General features: G+C 34.5%; 1 protein-coding gene across 1 annotated transcript in view; it reads right to left on the bottom strand.

Moving 5' to 3' along the window:
- The window catches only part of MACROD2 (mono-ADP ribosylhydrolase 2), a 1,812,973-nt gene that overhangs the window by 52,635 nt on the left and 1,735,383 nt on the right, over positions 1-24,955 (bottom strand). Inside the window, 4 exon segments of the mRNA XM_076010917.1 lie at positions 15,023-15,115; positions 15,373-15,447; positions 20,322-20,354; positions 20,357-20,401. Coding sequence (XP_075867032.1) covers positions 15,023-15,115; positions 15,373-15,447; positions 20,322-20,354; positions 20,357-20,401 — 246 coding nt within the window.

Here is a 24,955-nt window from a genome sequence, read left to right on the forward strand (position 1 = left end):
GTCGCATGTGGCCCGGGGGCCGTAGTTTGAGGACCCCTGAACGAACCATGACTTTGCCAGTGGTTCTCAAGCTGTGGTCCCTGGACCAGCAGCAGCAGCATCTTGTTAAAAATGCAAAATTTTTGACTGCCTGCTATCTTCACACCTACTGAATCAGAAATTAGAATGATGGCGCCTGGAAATCCATGCCTCAACAAGGCTTCAAATGATTTGTATGCACACACTCAAGTAAGAAAGCCTCTGCTCCTCACTTGGGGGTTACGCCTGATAGAGTTAGGGTTGCTGGCAGATCTCAGTATTAGGCACCTAGTTCCCCGGAAGGTCTGAGCCTTCAAACTCTGCTTTTTTCATTTTCTACTGTTTTTGCAGTCTTGTCTCCGGGATATATAAATGTTAATTCCTAAGTATAACACAAGAAACGAATGCATTTATACACATGGTTCTAGATTAAATAAAGTCTTAATAGTCTACTTGAGAAACCAAACCATAACAATTACTGAGTGAGGAATCTACTTGGGGTGGAGCTCAGGAATTTGCATTTTTAGCAATTTCCCAGCTGTTGCTGATGTTAGTGGTCCAAGGGACACGTTGGGAAACTACCATCTAGATGAATCTTTCTGATGCTTAGCTCCTCCTCGAGGGTAGGATTGTCTTTGTATTTTGTTTTCCATTTTATTTTTGTTTGTGCTCCAGCCCCAAGCTAAGTGCCTTGTACATGTTAATGCTGGATAAATTGTTTTTTTAGCGAACTCTCTTGAAAGTGCAACTGAGGTGACTGAGAAAGGGGGTACTCTCTCTGTCTACTTCTCTGCCTTGTTCTAACATCTTATCTTCAACCAAATAAGGCAAGAGGGAAGTTCCAACAGATTTTCAAAAGAAATGTTCTAAATTTGGATGCAAAATACTTAGAGTAGTGGTAGAGGATATGTATTAGTTTTTTTTCCCCTGCTGTAAATTACTGTAGACTTAGTTCTGGAGGCCAGAAGTCTGAAATGGGTCTTAAGGGGCTAAAATCGATGTATCAGCTGTGAGCTGCTTTCTTTCTCGAAGGTCTAGGAAAGAATCTGTTTCCTAACCTATTGCAGTTTCTAGAGGCTACCTATGTTTGTCTCATCACCCTCTTCCTCCACCTTCAAAGCTAGTGGCATAGCATCTTAACTCACAATCTCCCTCTCTTTCATGCCTCTGCTTCCATCCGCACATCTCCTTCCTGTTTGAATTATAACTACACTGATTACACTGGGCCCACCTGGACACTCCAGGCTAATCTCTTCTCGAGATCCCAATTTAATCACATCTGCAAAACCCTTTTTGCCATGTAATGTAACATACTCACAAGTTCCAGGGATTAGGATGAGGGGGTCTTTGGGTTGGGGGGATGCATGTTCCCTTCAACCCCATAGGTTATGTAGTGATGAGACTGAAATTTTTATTTCTTATTATTGGTGATAAAATAGTAAGATATCTTCTGGATATATTCCTATGTTGCCAGAGATAACTTTAAGGTCTACTTATTGATTAGCTCTTGAAGTAAGAGGTAAGAGTTTGGAGATGTGAAGTATATACATAGACACACACATATCTATATTTATCTTGTCTAATACTTATCCTAGGGTGGGCGTGGTGGCTCATGCCTATAATCCTAGCACTCTGGGAAGCCAAGGCAGGTGGATTGCTCAAGGTCAGGAGTTCGAAACCAGCCTGAGCAAGAGCGAGACCCCATCTCTACTATAAATAGAAAGAAATTAATCGGCCAACTAATATATATAGAAAAAATTAGCCGGGCATGGTGGTGTATGCCTGTACTCCCAGCTACTCGGGAGGCTGAGGCAGCAGGATTGCTTGAGCCCAGGAGTTTGAGGTTGCCATGAGCTAGGCTGACGCCACGGCACTCACTCTAGCCTGGGCAACAGAGAGAGACTCTGTCTCAAAAAAAAAAAAAATATCCTATTTAGTAACTAGATTTTTTACAAGTTTTATTTTCTGATTGCATAAGGTTTACAATAATTTGTTAATGGGAAAACAAGAGTAATACAACAAAACATGAAATATTGACTGTATTATTTTTTAAAAGTACTTCCTTACTTTGAAATATGTCCACATATTAATATACTATAAACCATGCATCCCTTAATCCTGAACATTTTTTTTTTTTTTGAAACAGAGTCTCGCTTTGTTGCCCAGGCTAGAGTGAGTGCCGTGGCGTCAGCCTAGCTCACAGCAACCTCAAACTCCTGGGCTCAAGCGATCCTCCTGCCTCAGCCTCCCAAGTAGCTGGGACTACAGGCATGCGCCACCATGTCTGGCCAATTTTTTCTATATATTAGTTGGCCGATTAATTTCTTTCTATTTATAGTAGAAACGGGGTCTCGCTCTTGCTCAGAGTGGTTTCGAACTCCTGACCTCGAGCAATCCTCCCACCTCAGCCTCCCAGAGTGCTAGGATTACAGGCGTGAGCCACCGCGCCTGGCTATCCTTAACATTTTTACTTTATGAAATATGCTTGTAAGTATATGAAACATGAAGAACAGTTGATATATTTGAGGAATAATCTAAACAAGATAAATGGAAAAGGACATTCTCCTTTGAAATGCATCTTTAAGAAGAAATACCCAGGTTTTTTCCCCTTCTTTCTTATTTCTTTGCAGTTTTTAAACATTCGTTTCAATTAGTTTTAAACATTAGTTTCAAAACCAAGGCTAATAAACTAGGACAACATCTCTGAAAACCAAACTGACGTGCTTCTATGTCAAAGATGTAAATTCAAATAATGGGATGGTATGTATTGGTTAGAAACATGACTAATTCATCTTGAAAATATTTCCTTTGAAGATTCACAATGAAATAATCACATACAGTCAACCCAAACCTCTTGCTATTGTTAAAATGCTCCCTTTTTTTTCTTAATCATTGCAGCAGATGTCATAAAATAAATGTAGTGAAACATTCAAGCTGCAAGTTCCCTAATTGTTTCCATCTTGATTATAAAAACACATTGAAAGGTAAATCCTCACAGTGAAATAAATGAAAAAAATAATTAACATTCAAAGTACTCCTTATACCACCTGCTCTTTACATACTGTGCTGAGATGAAGACACCTGATGCATAAAGAGTAATGAAAAGAAATTGAGTTTCCTTCCAAGGCAAAGAGAAAAGTAGCATTTAAAATCAAAATCAGAATGGTATCTCTTTGGTACCATCAGTGGGGTCTTGCATCTGATGAGTCAAGTTGAAGTGGTTAAGTCTAAATCCAAATGCTGTAAATACATCATCCAAAATATATGACATAATAGCTTGTGGTTATTTGTTTGCTAAAAAAAACCCCTTTTATTTAAATGTTGAGCATCTACTCCAACCACTGTATACATGTACAAGTTCAATTGTAGGCTGACAATATTTTGGTATTTACAACAAAATGTATAAATGAATGTATTTATACATCGCTTATTACAATCAGTAACTGTCTACCCCCCATACATTATAGATTAGACCTGCACTTGTTAGTTCTGTCACCTAAATGGCCTTTCTGTACAAATGGTTATGATTAGGATCTTAGTACACAGTCACAATGCAAGTCTTACTTATAGTATACTAAGAGAAAGCAAAGATCAGTTCACTGGGAAGTAGGTAGAACCTGGGCCGCCTCCTCCTTTCATGTACTTCATCTACAGTGGCAAAAAAAAATATGTTTAGAGGAAACCTAAAATTTTATTCTAAGAGACAAAGAGCCAAGCAAAATGAGACTGACCAGATAACAAAGCTAAGTTAAAGTAAGGGCTTTTGAGAACAGGGCTGTAGGGATTACTTGATTCCACCTATGGTGTGAAATGCTTTGGGACCCCTTTCATGGAAGCTGACATCAGAGGGAGCTATTTTCTTCATCTACCAGGTTAGGGGGGTTGCAGACATAGCAAAGATTATGCTTACAGAAAGGCATGGCACTATGGGAATAAGTCCTTGTGCATACATATATGTCTGTGTGGATAAAGGTTCATACCTTCAGAGTTCTTGTGTGAAAATGAGAGTTCAGATTCAGGACAATTTGGGCTATATTCATATGTATGCTACAGACTGGGGCTCAGCAAAGTTTTTCTGTAAAGGGAAAGGTAGCAAATGTTTTAGGCTTTACATGTTCTAATAAAACTTTATTTCATGTAATTCCATGTTAATCCTATACCAATGGCCAGGAGAGTACAATAAATGTTATGTTCTGTTGTCCTTATTGACTAGAGTCTGTAATTTGACGTGGAAAATATAGGACTTGATGATGAATCAAACCATCTGGCTGCATTTGAATTGCCAGGAAATCTCCAGGTCCATATTCTTTGGCATGGCCAGGAAGGCCCCATATGTTCCCACCCTAGGCTTGGGCCTTTATTCTATCACTTCTGATTTCATAACTTCACTCCAACATTCTGGTTTTTACAGCTTGGGTTGCCAAAGAGAGAAGGGTTGGCAATACTTATATGAGACAAAAGAGACTTTAAGTCAAAAATGATCACAAGAGAAAAAGAAGGTCATTATATAACATAGGGATCAATTAATCAAAAAGATATAATAATTGTGTATATGTATGCACCAAACAACAGAACTTTTAAATATGTAAAGCAAATACTAACAGAACTAACAGGAGAAATAAACAGCAATACAATAATGGTAGGGGACTTTAATACTTTACTGTCAACAATGGAGAAAATCAATGAAGGAAAATCAACAAAACATAGCATGTTTGAATAACACTATGATAGTGGAGATAGATTCTTCCACATTCAACAGCACCAGAATATACTTTCTTCTCAAGTGCACATAAAACAGTCATCAGGATAGATCATATACGAGGCCACAAAACAAGTTTTAACAAATTCAAGAATATTGAAATCACAAAGACAATAAAATCCACAAAAATAAGAGTTGTTTTTATGAAAAGAAAACCCAAATTGACAAAACTTTGCTTAGACTAACAAAAAATAGAGGACTAAAATAAACTGTAAACGAAAGAGTAGCGTTACAACTGATACTACAAAAATACAACAGATATTAAGAGACTACTATCAACAATATCAAAGTGGATAACAAAGAAGAAATGAATAAATTGCTAGAAGCATATAACCTACCAAGACTGAATAATGAAGAAATAGAAAATCTGAATAGATCAATAATGAGTAAAGAGATTAAATCAATAAGCAAAAACTTCCCAACAAAGAAAAACCCAGGACCAGATTACTTCACTGGTGAATTCCACCAAACACTTAAAAGTTAATGCCAAACATACTCAAACTCTTCTAAAAAAAAAAAAAAAAAAAAAAAAACTGACGAGAAGGGAACAAGTCTAAATTTATTTTATGAGGCCAGCATAAGCCTGATACCAAAGTATCAAAGTTGGGTCAGAACACTACAAGAAATAAAACTACAGACCAAAATCCCTGAAAAAATAGGTTAAAAAATTCTCAACAAAACATTAGCAAACTGAATTCAACAGCATATTAGAAGGATAGTATACCATGATCAAGTGGGATTCATCCATGAAGTTTAAGGATGGTTCAACATATGGAAATCAATAAATAGGATACACTACTTTAACAGAATGACAGATTAAAATCATCATATGAACTGAATAGATGCAAAAAAAAAATTTGACAAAACTCAACCTAATTTCATGTTGAAATACTAGCAACAAATTGGGTATAGAAGGAATGCACCCAAACATCATAAAGGCCATAGAAGACAAGCCCACAGCTATTATCACACTGAAAGCTTTTCCTTTAGGATCGTAAACTAGACAAGGATGCCCACTGTCACCACTTTTATTTGATACAGTATTGGAAGTCCTAACCAGAGCAATTAGGCAAGAAAAACAAAAACCATCCAAATAATAATAAAAAAAAGAGAAATTGTCTCTATTCCTTAGAGACTCCAACAAAAAACTATTAGAACTAATAAACAAAGTTGTAGAATACAAAATCAACATACTAAAATCAGGCACATTTCTATACACTCACAACAAATACCCAAAAAAGAAATAAAACTATACATTTACAATAATATCAGAAACAATAAATTACTTGGGAATAAATTTAACCAAGGAGGTGAAAGATCTGTATGTTGAAAACTATAAGACATTGATATAAGAAATTGAAGATAAATAAATGTAAAAATACCCTGTGTTCATGGATCAGAAGAATTAGTATTATTAAAATGTCCATGCTATCCAAAGTGATCTATATAGTCAATGCAATCAGTATCAAAATCCAATCACATTTTTCACAGAAATAGAGAAAAAAATCCTAAAATTCATATGGAACCACAGAATATCCCAAATAGCCAAAGCAATCTTGAGAAAGAAGAAAACAGTTGGAGGCAGCATACTACCATATTACAAAGCTATGGTAATCAAAACAGTATGGCACTGGAACAAAAACAGACAAAAATAGACCAATGGAATGGAATTGAGAACCAAGAAATAAACCCATGTATACACATTCAATCTTTGACAAGTATGTCAAGAATACACAGTGGAAAGAGAATAATTGCTTCAAAAAGTAGTGCTGGAAAAATTGGATATCCACATGCAAGGAATGAAATTGGACCCCTATCTTTCACCATTCTCAGAAATTAACCTGAAATGAATTAAAGACTTAAATGTGTAAGACCTGAAACCATGAAACTCCCAGAAGAAAACATGGGAAAAAGCCTCCTTGACATTGGTCTTGGCAATGATTTTTTTGATATGACATCGAAAGGACAAGTGACAAACGCAAAAACAAATGGGATCACATTGAACTAAAAACTTCTGCAAAGAAAACAATCAACAAAATGAGAAGGCAAGGAATGAGAGAAAATATTTGTAAAATGTATCTGATTAAGTTAATATCCAAAACATATAAGGACTTCATTCGAATTTAAACAAATTATTAAAAAAATGGGTGAGGTAAAGAGACATTTTTCCAAAGAAGACATACAAATGGCCAATTAGGTACTTGATAAGATGCTTAACATCACTAATCATCATTGCATTGTAAATCAAAACTGCAATGAGGTATACCCTCACAATTGTTAGGAATGCTTTTATCAAAAAGGCAAGAACTAAAAAGTATTGACAAGAGTGGGGAGAAAAGGGAACATTTGTACTCTGTTGGTGGTAATGTAAATTGTTGACAGCCAGTATGGAAAACAGTATGGTGGTTCCTCAAAAAACTAAAAATACAATTGTCATATGATCCAGCAATCTCACTTCTGGGTACATATCCAAAGGAAAACAAGTCAGTAGCCTGATATTTGCACTCTTGTGGTCATTGTAGCATTATTCATAATAGCCAGACATATAAATAACCTATGTGTCCATCAATGAATAGAGAAAATGAAGTGTGTGTATATGAGTGTACATATACATACATGTACACACCATGACATATACATATATGTACACACAATGGAATATTATTCAGCTATAAAAAAGAAGGAAATCCTGACATTTGTGATTACATGGATGAACCTCCAGGGCATTATACTGACTGAAATAAGACAATCAATGAGAGAAGGACAAATACTGTATGATCCCATTTACATATGGAATCTAAAAAAGTTAAACTCATAGAAACAGAGAATTGTTGTTGCCAAGGGGAATGGGGTACAAACTTTCAGTTATAACATGAATAAATTCTGGGGATTTAATGTATAACATGGTGATAATAGTTAACAATACTGTATTACATTCTTGAAATTTTCTAAAAGAGTAGATCTTAAATGTTTCCACCATACAAACAAAAATAGTAACTAGCTGAGGTGATAGATGTGTTAACTAACTTGAGTATGGTAATAATTTTACAATATATACATATATCAAATCATCAGGTTGCACGATTTAAAGTTACGTGATTTTATTTGTCAATTATACCTTAGTAAAGCCAGGGAGAAAACACTATAACTATTACCTCCTGTTACTTTCTATTTTTTTTTTTTTTAGCCTGTTTAGTTTCATTCATGTCACTTATCAATACTTGATGTGATATTATATATCTTTTGTACATGGATTATCTCTTTCATTAGAATGATAGCAGGGGCTGTTACACCCTTAGACCTGGGTAACCAGGTATGCCCAGCCCTGCAGTTTTGAGGGTCCCTTTCTGACTCTCTTCTGATAATGCCCCTCCTCATGGGATTAGGAGTCAGTGGAGTCAAGGAGACAAACCCACCATGATTTGAATACCTGGAACCTTAGCGTGGCCAGCCCCAGTGGCCCTAAAGTCTCTTAAAGGGCTAGAGCAAACCTCTTTCTTAGAGATACCTTCTAAGTGTTAACAGTTCCAGACCTAAATAGTGGCTGAGAGGTGGCTATTTTCAAGGAGTTTAGAGGATGAACTTGGAGATGGTACAGGATGTAACAGGAAATGGCAAGGTTGGAGGTGGGCAGGCAAGCCATTGTCTGGACTCCTATCCTGAGCCCTGCAGATGCTTGGAGTGGGCCTAGCAGTGGCTTTGTCTGTCTTGTTCCGTTCTAGTTCCAGTGTCTACATAGTTTCTGGCACATATTATATATTCAATAAGTATCCGTTAAATGAATGAACAGATGAAACCCTTTATGACTTTCTTAGTTATACAATATGTAGTTAGGGTAATGGTGGACTGATGTACTAGTAAAGATCCTATCACTAGTCAGATTGATGAGTTAGTAGGAAAATAACTATTGATTATATCAGCTGTAATCAAGTTTTCCTTTTCTGGTCTCAGTATAGTTTTCATTTTTTTTAAATTTCAGAATATTATCGGGGTACAAACATTTTGATTATATAAATTGATTTTGTACCATTTGAGTCAAAGTTGTAAGTGTGCCCATCCCTCAAATAGCATGCATTGTACACATTGCACATGAATTTACCCATTCCTTCCTCCCCCCTCCTGCCTGCTTGATTTCCAATGAAGGTTATTTCCATAGTGTGTACACATGAGTGTTGATTGATTAGTACCAATTCAGTAGTAAGTATATGTGGTGGTTGTTTTACCATTCTTGTGATACTTCACTTAGAATAATGGTCTCCAGGTCCATCCAGATGAATACAAGAGGTATTCACCATTTTTTTTTGTGTGTGTGGATGGAGTAGTACTGTATGGTATACATATACCATATTTTATTAATTAATTCATGTATTGATGAGCATATCATGTTGTTTCCACACCTTTGCAATTGTGAATTGTGCTGCTATAAACATTCGAGTTCAAGTATCTTTTTTTATAGAATGTCTTTTTTTTCCTATGGGTAAATACTCTGTAGTGGGATTGCTGGATTAAATGGTAGTTATACTTTTAGTTCTCTGCAGTACTACTGTCTATAGGGGTTGTACTAGTTTGCAGTCAATATCATATTTCATAATACGAAGTATACTGTTTTCACATCATAAGAGTGAATTGTCACAAAATTTTTATTGGTAAGGATATGGTGACAGAATTTACCATACCCATGTATGCACTAACATCAAAAACAAAAGTACTAAAACTTGCAGAATGGGTTTCAATGACTTGTATGAAAATATCCAAAAATAATACTGATATATGTAGGGAGTTGGTGAATCAGACTGTCTCTAAGAAGATGAAGAAAAAGTAAGCTAAATCTACATCATAGCAAGATAGACTTGAAGTCTTAAAAGACTTAAAAGTCAATGAGTTTTTAAAGCCTTTATGCATTCTCTTAAAGTTCAAACCATCAAACTCTTTATTGACACAGAGGAAAATATTGTCTGAAAAAATATAAATATTGATTACTCTGATTGAAAGTGATATACAAGTAGGACCCTGAATCTGATGAAGTTATATCAATACCTTAAGTAATTTATTTAATCAAATATTTTCTTTTTATGCATTCTCAAAAATGATATATTAATATAACATTCCATATCTTATTTAGCGTAGAATTGTTTCTAAAATACATGTAAAATAAAAAGCCTAAATGATAAGAAATTATTGTCTTATTTTAAATTAACAAGCTTCTTAAAAAATTTCCTAATGTATAAAATGATAGTACATCTTCCAATAGAGGCATCTTAGTAGAAGTACATCTACATCTGTATGTGTCCCTGGCACAAAATGACAGCAGGCAAGCTATTAGATACACTCTCAGATGTAATTAGAGGCTACTGCCCTACACCAATACTCCCTTAGTATTTTATCACTGCCTGTTAAATGTGTCAGTTAACAATCATGAATACAGTGAGGTAGAAAAAGGGGCAAAAATGGCAGTTTTATCTTTAGTATACTGTCAAGAAAAATTATCTAATACTTGATGTTGGAAGAAAAAGATTCCTGGGTCATGTTCGTTAGTGAAAGGCTGAGTGTTGCCCAACATACTCTGTGGGATTATCTGATTCTATGAGGTTGTTATTCCTTTGACTGACTCTCTCTATTCCCTAGGCTACTTTACACCTCTGTAGAGGTAGAAGTTAACTTGGAGGAAACTTACAGTAATGAACATGAGATTTGATGAATTTTATATGGTGAGAAGAAAGGATACATTTCCATGTCCTGTATATTAACAAGTTCTGAAAATTTCAGTGCTCCTCAATTGTGTGTGTTTGTATTCACTACTTCTGAATGTTGTGTGTACTATGGATATGTAAATATAACCATAATCCACATGTATACCTGTATATACATAATCCATAACCTGTATATACTCACGCATTGCTTAACAATAGTGATACATTCTTTTTAATTTTTTTTTTCTTTTTTACTGAGTCTGTGGAAGATAGTGATACATTCTATGAAACACATCATTAGGTGATTTTGTTACTGTATGAACATCACAGAGTGTACTCACACAAAAATTTGTGTACTTACACAAACTTACGTACATGGAGTGTACACAAACCTAGAAGTATAGTCTACTTACACACTTAGCCTATATGTTATGGCCTATTGCTCCTAGGCTACAAACCTGTACAGCATGTTTACTGTGTTGAATAGTGTAGGCAATTGTAACACAATGCTAAGTATTTGTGTGTCTAAACACATCTAAACATAGAAAAGGTACAGTAAAAATATGGTATTATAATCTTATGGAACCATAACATTGTATATGTACAATATATACAACATATGTTGTATATGTGGGCATTATGCAGCATATGACTATATACATGATAAATACATATGTAAATAGATGGATGAAAATAAAACTAACCTAAAACTAAATAATAGTGCTGCTAATGTGAAAAATACAGTATTACCAAAGTTGACTTCATTCGAAAAGATGACATACAAAGACTTTCTGAAAGTGGAAAGTTCCCGTAAGTTAGCTTATTATTCAACATGCAAGTTCATATAATATTTTGCATGAATCAAAAATATGCCTGAACTATGATTCTCTGTAGCGAAGAACACAGGCTAGATGTGAAAGCCCAAATGTTAGAGATTCTCTGTCTGGCTCCATTGCTAGCATGGGTCTGCTTTTCAAGGAGAAAGGGAAGGGGCCCTGTCAGCAATGTAAGAAGCCTATGAATAATGGAAAACACCAGGGGCTGTGTAGTGGTGCTTTGTAGACAAGATAAATCCCTAATGGATTTGATTGGTAGGAGCAGAAGAGAAAGCGGCTCACTTATTATGTGTTCACCGAAAGATGAAACAGTTGCCAGAGGAACTGCAAGAAAGATGTTTTCTACATGGACTAAGAAAGACAGAGATGGAAATCCAGGCCAGTTCTGAGCAGTCTGTGTGAAAACCTACTTTGAACTATGAGGCATTCCTCCTCCTTACCCATTTAAGGTATTTTCATGGAATAATTAGCTGTCCAATTATTGGTAAGACCTAATATAAAACACAGTTAATTTGGCTGATCTTTTTGCCTGATCCCAGGCACTTTGGGATTTTTATCAAATAGAATGCAATACATGAAACTGGGCAAAACCTATGATTTCAGCTTTCAGTATTGCTGGCCACTGGCTACCATGCCATCATCTTTAGTTCATCAAAAGCGTGGTTCTTCGGAGTTGGCCTTCTCAGAGAAAATTGATAAAATTGGAGAACCTCATAATTGCAATTTTGAATTCACGCTCCTCATAAATACCCTAGAAACTGGGATTCTTAGAAGCTAAAGAATTGCCAGGAAAGCCGTAGCTCTCTGTACAATTTGTCTCAAGGTCATGCTGATCAGGAACTACAACATAAGCCTAGGGAATTACAGTGATTTATACTTGTTGCTGGCTTGCACTTTACTCCTTACTTGCATGCCTGTCCATGCATCTTTCTCTAAAAAAACATTAGACCATAATACACCTTAAGTCTCCATCAACATTTTGTTCAACCTTAGGTAAACAAATAAAGGATGACTATTCCATACCATACTTACTGATATAAGAAAAATAATTGGGACCAAATATATGCATTTTGTGTAATTTTGCATATAATATATAGTAATAATAAAACACCAATGTTTGTCATGTAATTCAATGTGAATACAGTTAAGATTTTATGTCAAATATTTCTAAATTCAATTAGAAATAAAACATCTAAGAAAAATGAGATCATTTTTTAGAGGAGCTCTCCAACAATACTACTTTCCTGTTTGGTTATTAACCTAACTGATGTTATTGCACTGGATTTCACATGTGCTGCAAGTCCTGCTGGGAAAGCATAAAACTGGACTCATTTAGGAAGAGGCAGTGTGGCTGTATGAGAAAAACTGCCATATGTGAAACCTCGCTTTATGCCTGTTGAAATTTTTGTATTTCAGGTCTCCCAGGGACATGTCCATTGTGCTATTGTGTAATTTTATCAGCATGAACTTCTGCTGAATATTTTTCCTTCTTTTCAAAATCCATATTTTGGTAGAACTTCAAAACTTAATGTTGCAACATCTGTGCCCATACACCTGGGAGCCATAGAAGATGTATCCTGAAGATTATCTACATTTTCTAATCTTATAAAATGCTACAAAATGAGAGAAAACGATGACACATTTTTTACTGGTCTGGATTTTTTTTTAAATGAACCTCTTTTTTTCCTCCTTACAAAGATTTTCACAATAAAAGAGAATTGATATTTTTGAAGCTATAATGAATATCTATACCAATGTAATAGAATGCACATTTGGTTTTGCTTACAGATAATTCTTAATACCTTGGGCATTTTTCTTATATGTAGTAGAATAGCTTAAACATTTTTTTTTTTCTTTTTCCTTTTCTTCTTTTTAGAGACAGGGTTGCATGATCATGGTGCACTCCAGTCTCGAATTCCTGGGCTCAAGCAATCCTCTTGCCTCAGCCTCTGGAGTCAGAATAGCTTTTAACTTTTACTTTGATGCAAAGAATAAGATGACAAAGGTGATGCATTTGAAGTTATTTCAAATTTAAACAACAAAATATTCAAGGCAGGGCCAAGTGAACTATCTATGATAAAGATAGAAAGAGAAAATGTGCTTAATTCAAGGCACCAGTATTGTTCTCTCACATTTGAAAAGTCACATTTTAATGAAAAAAAAAATTCAACTGCAAAGTTGCTACATGCAAGTTGCAGAATTTGACCTCACTTCTTTCTCACATGCCATTCCACCATTTGCAGAAAGGATTGGCATACCTAGAAAGAATAGAGGAAAAGCAGGTATTTAACCCTTCAGTAGAGAAGTGTTCAGTGCTAGGGAATCCACTGGGAGAAGGGAAGCATGTCCATGTGCGCTGAATGGGAGTTTTTCTCTTACAGGTCAAGCTAAAAAGAGGAAAATGTACCAGTTCAATGTTCCTTTACCCATTTGCATTCCTTGAGGCACAATATACAAAGCAAATAATTTCTGCTATAGAGAAACTAAGCTAACATGCATAGCACTATATAATTTCCATTTTAGAACTACAAGTGAAGAGAGCAAAGCCATCTATCTGAATGTGAGCATGGGTTATATCAATCTCGACTATCATTGCCAGACATAAAATACTTCAAATAGACCCTTTATTTGGCTTGACAGGAACATGGCATCATGTGTCTCAAGTAGGATTTGCAAGAGAGAAAAGGTTATTAGAGGCATCGAAGTGGAAGACTATTTTGCTACAAATGTAGTAGAAATTTTTAAAAAAGTGTCAGAATCACTAACATGGTTTAGCAATTAAACTGTGTCAATGCCCCTGCCGGGAAGAGTTCATAATTTGGAAGCTGTAGTTGTTATTGACCTGATTTTACAATTGAGATCATGTCTGTGTTATAATTTGAAAACAAAATTGATCATTGTGTTCTATAAACAAGGTTTGCCAAGCTATTACCCTGAAACTATTTTGTAAATACATATGTATTTAAGAGCAGTATAAATCATACTGTAACAGAAAATTATTCTATGAACTTCTTTTAAGAGATTGCTTTATATTAAAAAATTGGATTCTTTAAGTTCTTCAATTAACACAAAATTTCTCTGATCATAGTTTTTAAATTTTTAAAAACTATTTTTATCTTCAATATATTGGCTTCTTGTCCCTGATGCTGCTTTAATATTTATGAACTGTTCATTCCTATGTCTTCAGAAATCATTATTATGCTCACTTATTTTTTAAACAATATTCAATATTATTGTATCCTAATATTAGCAGATGAAACTTGCAATCTAGAAGGTTTATATAATGTGCATATTTTACCTTAATTGCTCCTTTGATCACTACAATATAAAGGAAGATAGAATGAAATCAATACAAAAGGGTCAATCTGTGTGTTTTAAAGCCATTTCAGATTGTCTATGACCTTTATCCATCTAGTCCATAATTTCTATGTCTTATAGGCTGTCTCAATACTGTAATTTTTAACCTTTAAATTGAATCTAGATGAGTAACAAAAGTATCTTCATGCTACAGGTATTTGGAAGGGAAAAAAAAGTATTCCAAGTATCTTCTGTTGCTAGATTTTACTCTAGTTTCAAAAGTAGGTTAAGGATAAAAGAATTGTTTATTTCCCCCCTTTACAAACTACAATTGCAAGGGGGATAACTTTGGTAGTTGAATTATAGCCAGGAATCCAAAGAAATTCTCTATTCTTGATGGGCTAATTTAAGAGCAGTCCTACCTTTTTCATTTTCTTCTTCTTCTTGGTCATCTGTTAGTGGAATCACTTCCGGTTGATCCACAATTGTGGCATCTTCATGGTTTGATGAAAGTTCTAAATAGAATGAGACAGAAGGATACTCAGGGATATTTTAGTTGGAATCATTGAGAAGAGAACAATGACTACAGCAGAGAAAGTTTAAGTACTTTTTTTTTTTTTTTTCCTCCAGGTTTCAACAGGCACACAAAATAGAACACTGTTGCCATCCTCCAGTAATCATTGCCTAAAACACACACGCACAAGTATATATAGAAGTCATGGTTCACAGTTTCATCTCATTCTCTGATAACAATATATTCTGGTTTCAGTACCTTCTGTATCCATATACGAGCTCTGGGACTCTGTCTCAATTTTTATTTCATTCTTCATTGAATCATTCTCTTGTCCTGTTAAAAACAGTGATTGAAAAATAAGAGAGATGTGATATGCATGACCATAGCTTTATCCCTGGTTTGAAAAAGCAAAACTTTCAGAAACCATGCTTTAATCATGCATGAAGAGATAGAGAAGAGTTTTGAACCAAAGTGGAGGGCAAAGATAACATTTTTTCATATCATCAGTTTTCTATCAATAATTTTATGAGATATATCCAGATAGTTTAGTCATATCTCTTTTTTTTTGAACCGATTGGTATAATTAGCATTTTGTTTATCAATGCACGGGATATGGGTAGAGGATACAACCTAGAAGTTTTGAAATTTAAAAATAATTTCTGGGCTGTATTGAGTTAAATACATCTTAACTGCCTTTTAAGATACAAATATTTCCCATGGTGACGATGCCTAGAAAATTAAAACACTACTTGTACTTTCATTGTTCCATCAACAGAGCATTAAAAACTGGAGTAATGCGAACACATGTGAATTGGGTGGCATAACAGCCCAACCATTCTCTTAAGACACAGGCTAAATACAGCAGAGGTCAGGAGAGAATTCAGCCAACTTTTGATTACTCTGAGGCTGATTATCTAGTAATGGTTTTTCTTCCGCACCCCTTGGCTTCTCCTCCTACCCTTCTCTGTTGAGCTTAAAACATTTAAGTGCTCATTAAGAGAGAAAATTGAAATCTTTCCATTTTTGTCTCATGCTAGGACAGATTTTGTGCACAGGATATTTAACTGTTGAACTAAAAAAATTCCAGAGCTATAGTTGATTGTAGGCACAAAAGGGACACAGCAGAGAGTGGGCTCTTTGCCTGAGTACCTCCCTGTGGTAGACAGCATTATTGTTCCACTTGCCCCTACTTCTTCCTGTAAGAGGATTATATTTCTCTGTCCATGACCATGTGACCTGCGGTGGCCCCTGTGGGACAAGAGTATGTTCCCACCTCATTGACACCAGGCCTATTCATGTGACTTGGCTTAAAATATGACACTGAAACAAATGTGACAGGTACTGCATTTAAGCAGAAGATTTAAGATCCATTGCATCCTTCCTCTAGCTCTCTTGTTTCTACTGGAATGAAATCGTGGAACAACCTAGCAGGAGCAAGCAGAGACACAATAAGCCTTTGTTGTTGAAAGTCATTGAAACTTTTGGGGGTATTTGTTACTGCAGCAAAGCTAACTTATATAATCCTTCTTTTTATAGCCTCCTCTTTGATATTAAAACCACCCAGTATATTATCCCCCCTTGATTCAGTCTCTGCTAGTTTGAAACAGATAGGGAAAAACCTTTTTGTGTGACTTCCCTTTCTCCCGAGCTTATTTTAATCAAAAGGATCTGATAAAATAATAAGGCATATTTATCTGATAATTGGAGGTAGAAACCTCAAGCTGTTTTGATGACTTTCTTTCATCACTTCTAAAGTTCAATGAAATGCCAAGTCTTGATGATTCTGAAAAATAGTTCTCCTTTCCTACTTTCCATACTCTGTTCACCTTTCCTCATTCCAGGGATGTATTATCTGTTTCTTGGATTTTTCATTCTCTTCTCCTATAATCTATTTTATTGATTGCTAGCAGAAAGATCTTTTTAAAGTATGAATTTGAACAATATCCTTCTCCTGCTGATAAACCCCGTTCATCCCCATTCTTCCCCATTGCTTCTCAAAGCATGGCCCATGGACAAGCGACATTAGAATTACCTGGGAGATTTTCAGAAATGTGAAATTTGAGGCCTCATCCTAGACCTACAGATTCAGAATCTGCCTTTTAACAAGATGTCCACGTGATTTGTACTTACATAAAAGCTTGAGAAGCGCTGGCCTAGAAGATGTAAGTCTATCTGCAAATTATTGATCCCATAAAAATGCGACACTTTGCCTCGACACTTCACATCTATTATCTCTAATCATCACATTAGCTTTGTAATCATTGTGATCCCCATTCTGTTTTCAAAATTCATAACTAGCTCTATCTGACTATAAACTCCTCCTTCTATTTGCCTGGAAATATCTTTATTTTGCCTCTTAATTTCTAAAGTGAGGTCTACTCACATGTAGTAAAATTTATAAATAGTCTATAGCTTGATGACTCTTTACATATACACATGTATCTTCCTGTGTAGTAAGATCAAGAATATTTCTTGTTCCAGTGCCGCCTGCCTGTTGCCCCCCACCGACTGGTAAGAGTTTCTGTTTTGAAATAGAAATTCATATATGAATTCATATAAGCAGACCATATAGTATATGATCATAAAATATAAATTCATATATATATGAATTCATAAATATAAATTCATAATAAATTCACAAACATTTCATATTTATATGAAATATAAATTCATAAATTCATAATAATTTCATAAATTCATAAATATAAATTCACATAAGCAGACCATATAGTATATGATCTTTCCTATTATAGTTGTTTTATACCGTTGTCTGTAAGATTAATTCCAGTTGCTGTATGTACCAATTGTTAATTCTTTTTCATATATACTATTCTGTCTGAATTTATGATGTCATATGAATGTTGAATTTTTTCAATTTGGGGCAATTATGAATAATACTGATAAAAACAATCTTGTATATATGTCTTTTGGTGGACATACATACTTAAATCACTTGGGTTGAACCCAGAAGTGAAGTAATAAAGTAATTTCTTATTGCTAAGTAATAAGAAACACATACGTGTAGCTTTACTAGATCCTGCAAAACTGTTCTAAAGAAGGTGTTCCATTTTACACTTCTGTCAGAAATGTATAAGAAGTCCGTTAGTGCCCTTTATTTTTTAGATTATATCATGCTATGACTGGTCACAAAATTCTTTAATATGGAGTAGAAAGCAATGCAAAGTTTTCCCCCCAAGCCAGTTTCCATCCTTGTCACCTTTGGGTACTACACAGAGTGATGATGACTGCACTCTACTGGTCATTCATTCTACAGTGTACTGAGTGGCACTAAATGGTGGATATCTCAGGTGCTGACAGTATATCTCAAATACATTAAAGAACTGTATCTTAATTGACACAGTGTCTGTTTTCAAAATGAATATAGTTACAGGAATGTAAGTGTGATAGGTGGAAAAATTCTAGTAAGATGTGAAACAGAGTTCCAACTTTCTGGAAAAAAAAATCACTTTGAGCAGATTTTTAGATGACAGGAAACTGAGAGGAATAAATAATGGACAGCAAAAGCAAGGCTGAAATACTCTAAATAGACTAAATGAAACAAGATGAAATTTAACAAGGATAAATGTAAAATACTAAAATCAAGTTTATAAAATCAACTTAACAAAATGAGATGGGAAGACATCAACCCCATTTCTGATAAAACTAGAGCCACACGTTTTATATTCCATATCTGCTATAGATAAATACTGGATGGACTCAGAATGGTGCATGGAGAGAAAAATTTCATTCTGAATCACATAGGAAGTGAAGTAAATATTTTCCATTTATCTCCTGGAAAATGTCTTGCCTATATAGCTATTTCTAGTAATTCAAACAAAGAGGGGACTTGAAACATTAAAACATAATATAATTATGCCAAGGGAAAACACTTTTATAAAAGATACATTTGGAAAAATAAAATATATAGAAAGTATGGTTGGATTTACAATGAAATATAAGAACTGATGGATAAAGAAATGAAAAGATGAATTGAATGAACAGGGAAATTGAGACAATAAAAAAACGACAAGCCTAAAAACACAGTGACATCTTCAATGGATGTCACAAAAAAGAATAAACACTATAGCCAAGTAAATCAATGTTTTTGGATATCAAACTCTTGAATTGAAAGTTCACTAAGAAATAAAAGATAGTGAGCAAAATGTAGCATGGGATGATGATAAATACAGAGAACAGAAGATATCAATAAAATTTCTAATCCAAAGATTATAGGAAGCCTAAGCAGCAGCATTTTATCTGTGATAGCAACAACTGAATGACATATTATGAAGTTGAAAATGATTGTAGAAGGTACAATGGAATTTCATTTTTTTTTAACTACATACAGAGTACACATGTTCTTATACATATTTCTATCAGTAGGGCAAGAACTAAAAGGTATCTCAAATGTTAACACCGATTATCTTCGAACAGTAGGTGAGATTTTAATTTATAGTATTTTTTTATTTTTATAACCTGCATTTTATAACAACTACATATTCTATAATTTAATAATTATAATGAAACAATTCACAAAATAGAGAAAAATGCTCTTAGTAATATCATAGAAGAAAAAAATTCTGGCTAAAAGGTGTGTGTTGTATGTATCTAATGAAATCCAATTATTAATACTTTCAGTCTTTACTTGAACTCTAGAAATGCTTGAGAAATATAGTTGTTGAGTAACTCTTTTCTGTTGAAATATCGCTCTTTTTTGTCTTTTGGCCAAATCACATATCATTCTCTGTGTTCTCTATATACCAACCTAATCATCATATTTTAAACATATTACTTTATTTCTTGCCTTTGTTCTTACTTAGCCTGTGCTTCTAATGGCTGAAATACCCTCTTTTCTCCTTTCCTACATAAGTAAAATTCTCCCCATCTTTCAAAGCTAAGCCATCAGTTTACCTTTTTTGTGTAGGATTCTCTGAGTCACCAGGCAGAATTGATAATTTTCATATCCTTGCTTATTGAGTTGTTTTGCTCATTCATCTATTTATTATTATCTTTATCACACTGTAATACAATTCTATTTGGGTTTGTCTCTTTCACCAGATCATGAGCATTGTGAAGAGAGAAATTTTGCTTTATTCATATTGCCCTTCCTAGCACCTATTAATAGCAAGTGATCAATAAATGTCTATTTAATTGGCTCCCTATTATCTATACACCAGAATTTGTAAACAGTCATTAAGGACTATAACTTTCTTTTGCATCCTTTAAGAACAACGTAAGTGCTTTATGCAACTAAGCACTCCATATACTATATTTGTTGCAGAGAACCCTGAAATGCACATAAAAATAACTGAATGTTTTGAGTAGGCAAGTCACAACCTCTTTGGACTTTAATTTCATCAACTCCTAGGTTCCTACGTCTTCTGGTGTAATTTCCGGGAACATTGACGTTTGTTTATTGAGTGAATGGTATTGAGAGGGAACCTTTACTGTTTATTGAGTGAGCCTCATTCTCTATTGCTGTTTACACTGGGAACTAACCATGACCCCTAATCATTATGCCATGTCATTGCTGGTACCTTTAACTCTTATTTGTGATTGGGCTTTTTGTCTGTGTGGTGACAGGAAAGAGTAGAGCATCCAGAGAGTAGGAGCAGCCAATCTGTATTCCTTTGTGTCCTCTGATCCCAGTTCTCCACTTGATAAATTTTTAGAGGAATTCAATCAGTCATGAGAAGATCACAATTGAACAGAGGCAGTGCTGCTAAGGTGGGACAGCTTGAGGTGGCAATTTAAGGCTGTTGATGAATACCAGAAAATTTCAGTGACTCCTTTGTCCTGACACTTCACTTTGAGGATAAAAGCCTATTTCAAATCTTTCTTGGAATATTCTTCTCCCCTGCCCTCTGAACTTGTCTCTGCTCCCAATCTATTTCACCGGCGTGCTTTACATATTTTGGGCATCTTTTCTTGAAATACAAATACATATATTTTTCTCTTTCCTATTTCCCTAAAGTTCATAAAAAATGGGAGAAGAAACGAGGTGCCCAACTTTGAAAATCAGCCAGGATTTGGCATATTATACAAAGACAAGGTGTGTGTGAGCTCCTTGCCCTGCACCCAGCCTGTTGTGTGTTAGTGACAACTCTAGGGGACTCCAGCCCATCTGCCTTTCACCTTAGACATTATTCCTTCCATCTTGCTTACTTGGCCCCATGGGGGCGAGCTTTATATTTGCTCGCTATAATTCAACTAGTCTCCACATTCAGACTAGTTGAATTTCCCCCGCTGTCCTCTGCCCTAATCCCTCCTGCGGAGGAAACAAAAGAACACAAAGAATTCCACAGTTGATGTATATATTTTTCATACAGTGGACTCAACCATCCATACTGATGGGAGGGGGGGCCATTAGAATAGATAATCCAAAAATCCATTCACTTTCTTTAGAAAGAGATCATATGATTGTTTCTTGGAAGCTTAGTAATTAAGTTTGGCTCAAGCTAATGCTTTAGCTTTAATTAATTTGCATAAAAATTGGTCTGGGGACATCAGTCTGGAATTAAGCATTTCTAGGGGATAAACCTAAACTCACTTTGTAAATGGAGTGTTTTTGAACAATAGCAACAACCCTATAGTTTTATTGCTTGCAAATTATCAGATGCTCAGATTTTCCTAAGAACAAACACTTTGTTTCTTTGATGCTTATTTTTAAGAGATAATCGATAAGTGCATCTTTTTGTTAAATTTGCAGCTTGATTGCTACTAATATTCAAAACTTTACAATGTCTAAAAATACCCCAGATGAAGAGCAAGAGTTAAATCCATACTAGTGTGAATTTTATTATCATCTAGACATCCTTGGTTTTCTCCTGGGGCCAATACACCTTATTTTCCTAGTTTCCTTATAGGTACACTGAAAAACACATAGATTGAGAATTGTGGATAATTTTACAATGAAAGCATGGCTAGTTTTAATATTGTGAATTGCCATCTTTCTCTTATATGTGTGTGTGCATACATATAGTATATACATATACATGCATATGTATAAGTACTGATCTGTGTGTTTGTAAACATGTATGTGTGTGTATATACACACATAGATACAGACATATGAACATATGTTAATAAATTCTGAGATCAAAATATATTTACACTTTGACTCCTCCTTTTTTGTTCCATGTTTTAATAAGCATCATCCACTATCATTACAATTTGTTCATAAATCTTATTTTGAAAAGATCCATAATATTACATGTTACAGATGAACTTTCAGACGTTTTCAATTATTCTTTGCCATTAAACACAAAATATTGCAATGAACATTTTAGTGAAGAAATATCTCCATACTCTGAGTGGGTGTTACTTTAGGATAAATCTGTGAAGCATAATTTTTCCATCAAAGTATGAACATTTTACCTTTTATTAGGTTTTGCCAAAATTGCTGATGAGAAGGTTGTGCCCTTCAGTCTCCACCAATACTGAGTGAGTGTGTTTGGAAACCCTATTCCCACTAATTTTGGGTATTTTCAATTCTACTTAAACTTACCTGATATTCTCAAAGAGAAGCTACTGCACTGCTATTTTATTTGCATCTCTCTAAGTAATAAGGAGATAGTGTATCTCTTCATCTTTATACAGTCTGTAATTTTTTTTCTGTGAATTATAATTGAGTCCTTTGAGCATGTTTCTCGAGTTGTTTATTTTTTTGTCTTACTGATTCAAGAAGCCTTTTTTTCAAATAAGAAAATTAGCTTTGTCATTTATGTGAGAATATTTTTCCCACTATTTTTTCTTTAGAATTTGATTATAACCTTTATTGTGTCAAAACTTAAATACTCTAATTTAGTCATTTTCCTCTTTTATAATATATGCTGAAATATGTATACATTATTACATATATGTGTATATTCTATAACATGTATGCATACAATCATGTGTCCGCAAGTATGTATTTATAGTTCAAAAAGTAGTACCTTTTTTTCTTTTTTAAAACAACCCTTTCTATCATTTTGTTTTTAGAAAGACATTATTTTTTGGAGCAGTTTTAGGTTCACAGCAAAATTGAGAGGAGGTACAGGGATGTCCCATATAACCCCTACCAAAGTCCATAACTTACATTAGGGTTCACTCTTGGAGCTGTACATTCTATGGGTTTGGACAAATTTTATAAGGACATGAATCCCCGCTGAATGTCATACAGAATATTTTCACTGCCCTAACAATCCTCTGTGTTCCTCCTGTTTATCCCTTCATCCCACCTCAACCCCTGGCAATCACTACTTTTTTCACTGTCCCCATAGTTTTGCCTTTTTCTGAATTTCATATCATTGCAATTATACAGTGTGTAGCCTTTCCAGATTGGCTTTTTTCACTTAGTAATATGCACTTAAGTTTCCTACGTGTCTTTTCATGGTTTGATAGTTCATTTCCTTTTAGTGCTGAATAATAACCTTTGGTTCTTTTGCTCCAGTATTTTTATAGTTTCATTTTTATGTTTCATCTTTGCTCCTTCTGGAATTTATGTTGGTGTAAAGAATGAGTTTGGGATTCAGCTTATTTTTCCAAATGGCCAACTAGTTGTCTTAATGCCATTTATTGAGTCATCTGTCAGCCAGAAATGTCAGCAGGAATAGGTACTGAACTCCCAGATCTACTTGGGTCTATTTCTAAACTCTTCAGTCTGTTTCATTGATCAGCCTGTCTGTTCCTATAACAGGACTATGCTGTTAATCACATTTTTCAAACATTCCATGTCATTTTTAGTCTATTTGTTCTGTCATTGACTGATAATATTGTATCTGTGAACTCCCAATTGCATTTCCAATGGGTTTTTATTTATATTGTATACTGCCATGCCATCTGACACATAAAGACCCATCACTATTATATTTAATCAGAGATTTAAATTTTTGTCAATATAAAATGACCAACTCTTTCTCACTTGAGACACTGCTAGTATTCTGACTGGAGAGATTCTAAAGTAGTTTTTCATGTATTTTTTCTTTGATGTTCACTTCCCAAATGTATCCTTCTCTCAATTTATATTTTTAAATCTTTATAATTTTATTGAATTTAACTCAATCATCATGGGTTTTACACTTATGACAATAAGTGTAATTAGGTTACTTTAATAACTATTTGCTTGTGTTCAGTCATCTTGTTTGGCACATTCTGCTTTTATGCTGTTAGCTTTTAAAAAATTATTATTTGCATTGCTGAATACACTCTCATGTTTAATATAATCTTTTTGGGAAATTTAGAAATCTTCCTTTAATCCACTGTGATTTAATTCTATTTGTGGTTATTATACAATTTTTCAAAGATATTCTAAAAGCTAACTTACATTGACAGGACCCAAAACACAGTAGGATTTTTAGTTTTTGAGTTGTCTCTATGGAATTCAGCCTTATGTGCAACTCTCCCTGCTTCACCAGAACCTTGTTTATAACCCCTGTCATTGGTACTTCCTTGTGTCTCTACTTCCTTTCTTTATTTTCTCCCTTTTTCTTTCTTTCTCTTTCAACCATTTTATAAAATTGTAACATATCTATAGAAAAGCACACTAAAATACAGAGATCAATTAAATAACAATAAGCAAAGACAAAAACGATGTATTTCTATAGTTACCATCCATCCTGGAAGCCCCCTTTTGGCCCCCTCCCAGGGAGTGCCTCCTCCCCAGTCACCAAAGTTTAATCAACAAACACCTGTCATAGGAATCATTACCTAGATTTTCTTTATTGTTTTCCCAGCTAAACATGCCTTTCTAAATATGAATTATTTTTCCTGCTTTTTAATCTTGATATGAATGAAATTGTACAATATGTACGCTTTCATATCTTCTTTAACATTACAATTATGAGATTCATCCATGTTTTTG

Source organism: Microcebus murinus, chromosome 16 (genome assembly GCF_040939455.1).
Source record: "Microcebus murinus isolate Inina chromosome 16, M.murinus_Inina_mat1.0, whole genome shotgun sequence".
NCBI classification, from domain to species: Eukaryota; Metazoa; Chordata; class Mammalia; order Primates; family Cheirogaleidae; genus Microcebus; species Microcebus murinus.